Source organism: Zingiber officinale, chromosome 7A, assembly GCF_018446385.1.
Source record: "Zingiber officinale cultivar Zhangliang chromosome 7A, Zo_v1.1, whole genome shotgun sequence".
Lineage (NCBI taxonomy): Eukaryota > Viridiplantae > Streptophyta > Magnoliopsida > Zingiberales > Zingiberaceae > Zingiber > Zingiber officinale.
In genome coordinates, this window is record NC_055998.1 from 116,088,789 (window position 1) to 116,100,329 (window position 11,541).

An 11,541-nucleotide genomic window follows, 5' to 3' on the forward strand; every position below is an offset into this window, starting at 1 on the left:
AACTCCGAGCATAAGGAAATTTTCATTATAAATCTAATCGGACATAGAGACAATCGGAATACCCCGTCCAAGTATCCGGCTAGACTATATTTTAAGAGACAATATTGTCAAAGAATCGCAACAAATTGTCAGAATAACAACTATTCGTTAGATAATATTCTTCGGTTATCACATATACATTCATTAGAACCTTCTTACGAAGGTGACTATACAACTTCTATCATTATTGCGGAGATTAGACGGGACTGCTCATATACGTGTAACAAAAGATATCTCGAAAAATAATTGTACAAATTCCAAACCGTATATCTTTCATTATTCGATATCTTCTGACACTGAATATTTCTTGTTATCTCATTATTACAGACTTATGGGAGGTGATATAAAAAGGAGAGTTCTCTCCACAGAGGAGGTATGTTTTGATAGACTACTGCACAACATTCCTCTTTACTACGCTTACTCAATTTTACTGTAGTTCCTCTCCACTTTTTGCTCAGTCATCTACTCATTTAAGCGCCAAAGGGTCTAAGCTAGGATCTCTTCCCTGATTTTTGTCTTAACGTTTTGTTAGCTCTTTCGAGTGTGCGCAAAATCGAGCCGAAAGGAGCGTCTGGTGTCATGTCTCTCCCTAACGAAGTCTGCTCCAAGTCATCGTCAAAACCACCTGTCCAACGTGTCATCTCCGCAGCTTTCAGACAAGATCAATATCCATTTCCTCATGTTTTGGATGGCTTATTGCAATATCTGGAAAATTTAAGAAGCCAGTAGTAGTTTCCACAACAAGTGATACACCATAAACTGGTGATCTGAAAGGTGGATTATGCAGCAGAATTAAACTACAAAACAAATAGGCATCCGCATGAATATAGAAAAGACAAAAACAAAAAAAAAAACAAAAAAAAAAAAGAGCTATCTAGATTGTTCATGGTTAAACATCCAAGCTCCAGCAAACTATTTGGAACAAGTTCCGCAAGATTCACTTGGGGTGACCAAGATTAAGGGGTCAGTTGAGGGCATAAGCCAGACAACGCCAACATGATTTAGTGAGCACAGAGTATCAATATTGGGTGCCATCAAGCCAATTGTTGTTGCAAGTGAGTCTAATTGATTTAACAGTGAATCTTGTGTCCCAACCATAAATAATCAAGCCAAACCTGGATATTATAACTAAGCAAATGGACATGGACTATAAATAATCTTCTTTTTAACTTGACAAATATTCTAGAATCACATGCATGATATCATATATTTAGGCAAATAAAGGGTTACTCAAGGTCCAAGGAAGAAAAAAAAAGTATACCTCCCACCAGATGGACCTGATCTATAGTCAGTAAAAATATGAACATCCGGCATGAAGTGATTAAAAACTCCACGAGCTGCATATATCATTCGACTCCCAATTTGAGGGGGCACTCGTGTGGAGAATGTCACTCCTCTAATGCTCTGAACCATTCCTTCATCAACCCAATGGGATGCCTGAATGTTTTAGTTTATTTAAATAAACAAGCAGACATGAATTTATAGATTATGTATTTGTAAACAGACAAGATTTACAGATACGTAGATTATGTATTTTTCAAGACTCACTGTTAAGGTGTTTGGGGCAGTTGGAACGCCAAGAAAAATCTCACCACCAAGGGGAAGAGCTCCCCAATTCACAATTTTCAACTCCAAACCTTCTGATGGAATGCCGAACCGCTTGAGCATATGCAGTGTTGTTGTACGGAACGTATCAACGGAATGATCTTTAGATCATTTGTAATTCCTTTTTTTTTTGAGAAAAAAAAGATGAATATGACATGTTTTCACAAAATAAGTCACAAGCAATGTCAGTCATAACTAAAAACAATATAGGTAGTCATAGCAAATGATTATTTTTTTTTGGGGGTCATGGTTGACAATGGAACTAAGCAAATGAAATAATTAGAACCATTAATTATGAGAAAGCATTCAGAGACTTTAGTCTCTTTTTGTGGAAATATGAAGTATCAGTCATCAATATGTACATGTGTTTTCCGCATAATACACATGTCATAATTGACGCAGCAAAAAACTGGCGATTCTGTTGATTCGTGCATGAATACCGGAAGTGATTTTCTAAACAGTGTTATTCTACATAATGGCAAAAGATAAGCAATTAAACTCGACATTTGAGAAGAAACAGCACCACCGCAAATTTTTATTGATCGAAAACTTTCTCACATCAACTCAAACAATTATTTATATAGACTCCAAACCCTAAGACACAAAAGAAGGAAATACTGACATAAAGGAAAATTTCTAAACATACTAAAAATCCAAAATATCCTAAACGGACTCAGAATCTAAAAATATAAAAGACAAAAATTATCAAAAATACCCTAAATATCAAACTCGATAAAAATAATAGAAAAATTAAAATTATTCTTTTGTTCTTGCATCATTCTCTCCATAGTGGAAAAAATTCGCCCTCGAACGGTTGGTCATATCATCAGAAGCGTTGTCGACGTGTTGCGGTTTTTTTGGTGTGATGCAACGAAAGCTATTAGTATTGTCAATTCGCGCACAAATATCGGAAGCAATCTTCTAAATCCTGTTGATTTACTCACGAATACCAAGAAATAAAAAAGTAAAACTCGTCATTCCTTACAAAGGAGATGACGAACGACACCACCGCAAATTCTTATTGATCAGAAAGTTTCTCACATCAACTCAAACAATTATTTATATAAACTTCAAACCCTAAGGCACAAAGGATGGAAAGAAACACTCACTCAAAATCCAAAAATATAAAAGACAAAAATTATCAAAATACCCTAAATACCAAACTCGATAAAAATAATAAAATTATTCTTTTTTCCTGCATCAATAATCCTTTCCTAAATTTATTTTAAAGTAGAGAGACATAAACTTCCTCCCATATGAGGTATAAATTCTCATGAAAATAGAAACATTTTTTATTTAAACTAGGCAGGTAAAAGAACTATCAAGTATCTTACGTCCACTCTATGAAAGATTTAAAATAACCTAATAAGATAGTTTGATAGTTTAACTTTGGCTAAAAAAACTATCAACCAGTTTCCTGAACAGAAGATTCCAGTTGAACTTTGCCTAAAAAACTAGTGAACCATCTAATTGCAGAAACTCGGGTTCCAGTTAAAACTGTCAATAGTTCTTTTAATCCAACAGCAGCAAGTTGAAAGATGCTATTACTTGCAATTTCCCCTCGATAATATCACCAAAAAGTGAGGAAACGAGCTAACCTTTGAGCGTAATAGACAGGGCTTTTTTCCCAAACAAAGCAAGAAGGATGAAAGGCTCAAGTAAGTACCCGATGGAACGACTGAGGCCGCAGTCATGCACCAAATACTTCCCCCTCCGACCAAAACTCCCGGCTCAGTCTCGTTCCTACACAAACCAAAACGCAAAAATTGTCAGCGAAATCGATCCGAACTTACAACAACAAAAATAGAAATCACTGGCATTGACGACGACCTAAAATTCAAAGTCAGTAGTCGAACCGGGCAGAATTCCAGCGGACGAACATGTCTCGTTGATCGCAGTCGTCGGATATCTTCTCGATGAGTCGGAGCAACGAGACCTCATAGGGCCGTAGCCCTGGAGAAGTCTCGTCGGAGCGGATATCCTCGATGAGGATTGAGTTGATTGACAGCGTCGCGAGGAGGAGCCGCTGCGGGAACTGGCGGATTCCCTTTCATGTACGACGTCTTCCCCATCTTCCCAGAGCGAAAGCGAGAGCACTTCTCCGTGCTCGACGACGGTGGGCGGCGGCGCGAGATGCAAGGGAAGAGAAAGGCCCTTGGCGAGTTTAGGGGTTTCCACTAAACCCCAAAATCTTAACTCAATCTGGTTCAACCTGAACCGTTCCGGTTCAGAATGGATCGACTGCGTCGACTACTCGGTTACCAAGTTGGGCTGAGCCGAGGCCGGTTCAGCCCTAAGATAAATGGGCTATTTCGGTTTGGGCTGGGCCGGTGATGGTTTAATTACCGAGCTGGCGCCTGGGCTGAGCCTCCCCAGATAATTCGTCGTCTTTCTTGTCTTCGTTCCTTATCCGTTCTCCACTGAATCATAATGCTCACTTTCTCACCAGTCGCGATGTCCTCTCTCCCTTGGAGACGTTGGTATTGCTGATCTGCCGTCCGGAGGCTGCCTCACCGCCGGCGGTCACCGATTGAGTTCCTGTAGGAGGTACTCTCTTCGTTGCTATTGTTGGGGACAATTGCATCATTTCAGCTTGTCAAAACAGGAACTTTTATGGAGTGCGGGACTTTCTTGGATTGCGGTTCACTAAGGAGAGTGAAGTTTGTCGAGAGATTTGTGTATCCGCTTTGTAGTTGTCGTTACTGTTCTAGCCGATGTTATATTTCTTGTGGTATTGGAGGATTTAGAAAACAGTCTCTTTTGTGGGCGAGCTGGTTGCCTGTTACCGATGCTAAATCTGCCTCTTCTTCTGAGCTCAACAAGCCGATTCCTTCCAGAAAGTCTTTCTATTTGGCTGGGGCATTAGGTCAAGAACAGCTAGGGAAGCCACATTTGGAAGAGCAACCAAGGGCAAAAAATGTTGACATGCACATAGCCGATCCTGATGCTTTAAGTGGTGCACAAAAGGAAAAGGCATTCGATGCTGATTGTGAAAAAGAAGGAGAAGAAATACTAGGTTTTGAAGGAAATGGTAAGAGAAATAGGAGGGTTGAAAGGGTTGATGTGCATGCAATTTCATTGAGCTTAATGCATGCTAAAACCGCAGACGATGTCAAAAAAGAACTCAAGAACTTGGATACCTTGCCTCTGCCTGTTTACTCATCCATGATCAGGGGTTTAGGGGCTAAGAAGAGTTTAGATTCAGCATTCGCTATTGTTGAGTGGTTGAAGTGGAAAAATAAGGAGACTGGTAGTTCTGTCTCTCCAAACTTGTTCATCTATAACAGCCTCTTAAGCGCAGTGAAGCTGACTCAGGATTTTGATAAAGTCGACGAAGTAATAGAGGATATGAAATCACAAGGCATCACTCCTAATGTTGTGACTTATAATACTCTGATGTCGATTTACCTTGAACAAGACAGGTATCAAGATGCTCTAAATGTGTTAAATGATATCAACAACAATGGACTATCTCCTTCGCCTGTCACTTATTCAACCATCTTACTGTCATACAAGAAGATGGGCGATGCGTTTGGTGCAGTTGCTTGCTTTGCCCAGTTTAGAGACAAGTATCAGAGAGGTGAAATTGGCAAAACTAACTGTGATGAATGGAAGAATGAGTTTGTTAAACTTGAAAAGTTCACAATCAGTGTATGTAATTTTGTGATGCGCAAGTGGCTGGTAAATGATGTGAATCCAGCTTCAAATATTCTTAAGCTCCTAGCTGTGATGGATGAGGCACTATTGAAACCTAACCGAGTAGATTTTGAACGCCTTTTGTGGGCATGCACACGAGATAGCCATTACACTGTGGCTAAGGAGTTCTATAGTAAAATAAGGGACATGAACAATGACATAAGCTTATCTGTATGTAATCATGTGATATGGCTGATGGGCAAGGCGAAAAAATGGTGGGCAGCTCTTGGGGTCTTCGAGGACTTGCTGGAGATTGGTCCTAACCCAAACAATCTATCATATGAACTGATCCTATCTCATTTCAACTTTCTGCTAACTGCTGCTAGAAAAAAGGGGATGTGGAAGTGGGGTGTTAGGCTTATCAATAAGATGCAAGAGAAAGGCTTAAGACCAGGAAGCAGAGAATGGAATGCAGTCCTTGTAGCATGCTCTAAAGCATCAGAAACATCAGTTGCTGTACAGATATTTGCTAGAATGGTGGAGCAGGGTGAGAAACCGACAGTCGTATCTTATGGAGCTCTGCTGAGTGCACTTGAAAAAGGGAGGCTTTACGATGAAGCGCTCAGCGTGTGGGAGCACATGGGTAAAGTGAATGTCAAGCCAAATTTGTATGCATACACAATATTGGTGTCAGTTTACATTGGAAAAGGTAGTCCTGAGATGGTTGAATTTGCTCTCAGTGAAATGAGATCAGTAGGTATTGAACCGAGTGTGATCACTTTTAATGCGATAATTTCTGCGTGTGCAAAGAATGGTATGGAAAATGCTATTTTGGAGTGGTTTCGCCGCATGAAAGATTACAAACTCAAGCCAAACGAAACAACTTATGAAATACTAGTGGAAGCCCTTGCAAGAAATGGCAAACCAAGACTAGCAAATGAGATGTACTTGAGGGCTTGCGATGAGGGATTTCAGCTTTCTCCAAAAGCCTATGATGCTGTCTCACAATCCTTACGTCCGAGTTGAACGACTGAGGGTTTGGGCTACACACTCAGTTAAGGAAAAGGTGTACCAAGTTGACAGAAATTGTCCCTGATCTTGCAGATCTCCCTCGTAGAGAAGACCATTTGATGAGAATTGAGAAAGAGATAAAAAAAAATGGCAGTCTAAATAAATAGAGATGATATCGTCGATGATTTCAGGCAATTGGTTTCATACTTGTATATCCATTTCTTTCTCTGTAACCTTGACACCCTATTCTACTGTTATGTTACAATATATCAATGAACGCTAACACACTGGATTCATTATCATTGTTCTCTTTCTACTTGGTATAAAAAAAATTCAATAGTCCTTGCTTAATGTTTTTCTCCTTTGGGATATATGTAAACTTGAAGCTCTTTTGGAGGAAGCTGATGTGTTTCTTTGATAAAAAAGAGGAAGTTGATGTGTTTCTTTGATAAATTTTGCAACTTTTTTCCCTCTCATATCGCATCATATTGATATAGACTTTTGGAAAAGATGAAATCCATCACCTAATACCCTACAAATGCTCCACATCATTGTAAATGAATAAATTAGAAAATTAAAGTGAGTGATCACATAGAGAGTAATTTCTTGATCTTTATCGAGATTTGACCCTTGTTCATGTTATCATATATTGATATAGTCCCAAAGTTGAGGTAAATATCTTCCTTATGTGTTAATTATTATTTCAAAGGCTAGTAGTCGTCCGTGATTTACCTCTTCCATTATGTGCTAGTCATTAATTAAAGATACTTTGGATATGTAATTTTATCAAAATAATATTAAATTCAATTCAACTTAATAGTATTTACTTTTTAATATTAAATGTTGTGTAATGTTAAATTTTAGAATGATAAATATGCTATTTCAATACTTACAAGTAACAAAACAACTAAGAAATTAATATCTCAAGTAAAATCAATTAAAAATTATTTTCTGAGGTTTTTTTTTTAAAAAAAAAAACACTATTATAGAGTTTAGTTTCAAAGCAAATTAACAAACACTCGGATTTGAATGCCAGGAACACATCCTCCATAGCAAATTCTTTGGAGAATTTCTCTCTGAGATTTTAAGCTCCTCGGAGCTGCATCTTCCTGTTTGATAGCGTTTTCGTTGCCAATTGCAGAAGAGATGGTTTTGCAAATGGCAGATGAGGAAATATGGACAGATGATTTTCCAACATCCCATGAGCTCGAGCATTACGGGAAAAGGTAAAAAACCAAAATCTTACAACGACAAAGCACATTGGCAAATATTCTCACAACAGGAGCTACCTTAGTTGTTAGATTCAAATATGCTTTCTATCCAGAACATCCAGTACAGATAATGAACCACAAGATTCATCTATTTGCACACTCTTGCATTCTAATCTCTTTATCACCGGGAGATCTTCGACCAAAAGTAGACGATGAAAAAGCAGAGCAATGCAAACAGAATTACATGGAAGACATGGTTTGAACCGTTCTGGATGATGCTCTTGTTCATCCTTCTCATGTTGTTCTTTACCCCAGCCTGGGCTTTAGTTAACGTCATTTGCTGTTCAACAGTCACAGCTCCATAAGAAGCATGCAAATTATGTCAACGATATATAGTAATAATAATAATGCTCATTATGTAAGCCTAATTACGAAATCATGTACAAAAGAATATCATGCGCCCAACATGTACACCCAGGATTGATTCATTTTCAAAATCATTGCATGAGAAACCAACATAAGGATTGACTCAGCAAGCCGCAAGTCAAACAACCATGCAATCTAAATACGCAAGCGGGTCAATTCACTTAAACCTCTTCACTTATTTATCTGTTGCTAAATCTGTTTGAATTCTTGAAGATAGTTGTTTTTATTGTGAGTGTGGTCAAGGATGTTGCGGGTAACATAAACATTTTTACAGGTGGCAGTGCCCCTAATTTCGGCTATATATCTTGATGGTAATTTCCTACTATGAGATCAATTTTATTTGTGAGATTTGATCAAAGAAATGAGATATAACTCTTGCATTATGATGAAATGTAAGGTCCCAATATGACATGCTTTTTTATGGTACTTTCCAAGAAGTATTAGTTGATTGGAGGCATAGGATATTTTTTATTCATGTGGACTAGCTGATAGGATCCACTTTATGAAACTTTTCAAGTCACATAGAATCCTTCCAAATTTAGTTGATTTGCCAGTTGTCATCTAAGTGGCTATGGAGTGTTTCGATAAGAATCCTTCCAAATTAGTTGAATTTGCCTCTGGTCACATGACATTTCTGGTGAGGGGCAAACATAGAGAAGCCTTGATTCTATTCGCCCATCTAACAAGATTAGGACTCTAGATGGGCTTTGCCTGATTCCAATGCCTAGGCATTACCAGAGAGCCTTTTGCAATACACCTATCAGATTTATTAATTTCTTTGAAACCTAATAAAGTGAAAGGGCAGGCAAAAAAAAGGATGGATTTTATAAAATTGCAGCACAAATACAGCTTTTGAGCAACAGTCAAGATTAGATGAAGTTTCTACATTAACTTAACATATTCATGAAGCACATAAGAATGTAAAGTCAAAGATGGCAATGGATATTACCAATTGAGTTATGAAATCATTCTGAAACTTTGCTTCGGACTCTATCTCTTGAGCTACCTGTAACACATTACAAAGATAATAATTAGTGTAGCAACAAGAGAAAAAGATAACTGAACTAATACAAGAAACTGAGCAAAAAGATAACAAGGTTTCTTAATGGTGATCACCTTTGAGTATCTCCATTTTCAGATTGTATGTATTGTTTGCTAGAGGAAACAAACTTCCATCAAGTGATTACATGATCATGCACATTAGGCCCAAGAACAACAGTTATCTTGTTTATGATATTGACAACAATTTAGTTACTATATGTTAATGTATGTATGTATGTATGTATGTAAAGGCCAAGCACAATCCTCGATTACCCTAAATGAGGTTTTTTGTAACCTCCAATGTGCCACATCAATGCCACATCAAAAATGAAAAAAAACCTACTATTCTATCTACAATGAAAAAACCCCCTTTACAACTTTTTTGTGGGCCCTACATTACAAATCATATATCTCCCTACATTACAAATCACAAACCACAATGTAACACTACTTTATCATTAACTACAAGCTCAATCTTCAAGAGAAAAAAAAAAGGTTTGAGTTTTCAATACTGCTCTTCAACTACGAACCTTAAACCTCACCTCTACAATGATTCAAGGTTTTTTATTGAGGTTTTCTAATTTTACAAGCCTCTCACAAACCGTGCATTGGAATGCCCTCGTACTAAGTGGCAGTTCTATAGATGCTAATAATTTGGAAGACTTCTGTAACTGTTTAATTTTTGGAACTCATAGCATGAACAACCTCATAAATGAGTAGCTTGCCAGGCTAGGTTGTTAATTACTAGTGAAATAGATTTCCATATAGAAACTAGTTCAATGGCGGGATAAAGTTCATGATCCCAAGGGATTGAGACTAACTACTAGTTGTCAACGTTGTCCTTAGAATTCCTAAGATGCTACCCGCCTTCATGCTTCAGCTAACATACCAAAGCACAATGCATCCATGTTGCAGAACAAAGAAAGCATTTCACATTGAATGTCAATTGTGCAACTATTTTTTTTATTCAGTGGAAAAAAAGAAAGAATTGTTGATCATTGGAATGACTTCTGATGCAACATATTATGCATATCCAATTATTTCTTTGACAACTCAAATTACTTAATGGTACTAACAAATATCTGAACCAATCGGCACATTAGCATGTTAGGGACAACTTTGAAGTTTAAACTACAACCACCACAAATGTTTACCAGATTTTGCAACATCAATCATGAACAAGATGTCAAGAACTAGGCCAACCATAAAGAAAGGGTATTCTTTTGCTTCCAATATTGAAATTTCACTACATGAATACAAAGTCAAGAATCCACGGTTACACGCAATGAAGATAATGTCCTCCTAGAAAATAAGAATTCCATCATCTTGCCTGATAAAAGCAATTGGAGCTTCCTCTATATCTAAACATGCAAAGCTCCTCCTCAACAAATAATACTTCAATGAGCCTATTATACATGAAACAGTTCAACAGAGTAGTAATAATAGAAACTGGGCAGCATACAACTTGCATTTTCACAAAACTATACCAACAATTTGAAGAGAAAGTACACAAAGGCGTGATAATGGCGCTATATTGTTTTTTTTATTCTCTTATAAATAAAATTTTAATTCATAAGAAGATTATGCTAGTTTGCTAACTAAAATAAAATGGAGTATCAGACTTGTGTTCGCACTGAAACCTCATTTTGATCCTTTTCTCCTCGATACTTCTCTCCCTTATCCAACTATTGTACTCCGATACGAAACATTGCAGAAGAACCAAACAAAATGAAGTAAAGACAGAAGAAATATAGAAAAAGAAAAACGCACCCCTTTCAACTGTCGGACTTTCCGGTAAAGCCCACCGATCTCCTCATCCAGATCCCCATGCATCGGGTCGATCCGCAATTGAATCTCGTCCGAAGAAGAGGATGGACGAGTAATCAGCCCTTCCCTGAGATCCCAACACCAAAAAGCGAAATTTTCATGAGAAATACAGGAAAGAACACCAGAAACCTAGAAAGTAGCAAAATTCTCGAAAGAACAAAATAAATCACATAAATGAATCGATGAAGGAGAGAAAGAAGCCAACAAGTACCTCGATCGCAGAGGGCCTGCAGCGCGGTTGAGGGGATTCGCCATGTCGTCGCGTCGACGGAGAAGCCCCTGGATGAGACCGCGTGAAAGATTTAACGGCTTCGTTTGCAAGTAAATAAGGTTATTATTTCATCGTAGCTTACCGAATTTCTACCTTACCCCTGACAGTTTAGAATATCATAATTTACTACAAAAAAAATACCCTTTAATTTTAACATTATTTCTTTTCTTGTGTAAGCAGTGATTTCATCACGCGTAAATAAACTGAGAATATATCAAAATAATTAATTTAAATAGTCAAATTAACTGTATAACCATAAGATCCATAATCTAAATGATTATCAAAGCACTTGTTCTAAAGTGGTGCGAGTATTTGCCAGTCTTGGTGCGAATTTCAGGCCATTCCTTTTAATTAAATGTGTAATGTTTGATACGATATAATGGAGTAATAGATGTGGCAGAACCAATATTTGAGACAATGAGAATGTCGATAGTTCCTTTGTTATGAGTATATGATAATACTTCATATCTTAAC

General features: G+C 37.5%; 2 protein-coding genes and 1 pseudogene across 2 annotated transcripts; 1 reads left to right on the forward strand and 2 right to left on the reverse strand.

The window, feature by feature from the left end:
- Positions 1-282: 282 nt before the first annotated feature.
- LOC121999633 lies at positions 283-4,231 on the reverse strand (annotated as a pseudogene).
- LOC122002131 (protein LOW PHOTOSYNTHETIC EFFICIENCY 1, chloroplastic-like) lies at positions 4,043-6,593 on the forward strand. Its single transcript, XM_042557199.1, has one exon. The coding sequence runs from the start codon at positions 4,258-4,260 to the stop codon at positions 6,304-6,306; it is 2,049 nt and encodes a 682-aa protein (XP_042413133.1). The 5' UTR covers positions 4,043-4,257; the 3' UTR covers positions 6,307-6,593.
- A 966-nt stretch (positions 6,594-7,559) lies between these two features.
- LOC122002137 (bet1-like protein At4g14600) lies at positions 7,560-11,156 on the reverse strand. The gene is made up of 4 exons (XM_042557207.1): positions 11,008-11,156; positions 10,740-10,863; positions 8,878-8,934; positions 7,560-7,842 (listed from the first exon to the last, which is right to left on the reverse strand). Exons 1-4 carry the CDS (start codon positions 11,049-11,051, stop codon positions 7,684-7,686), a joined length of 384 nt encoding a protein of 127 aa, XP_042413141.1. The 5' UTR covers positions 11,052-11,156; the 3' UTR covers positions 7,560-7,683.
- Positions 11,157-11,541: the final 385 nt, after the last annotated feature.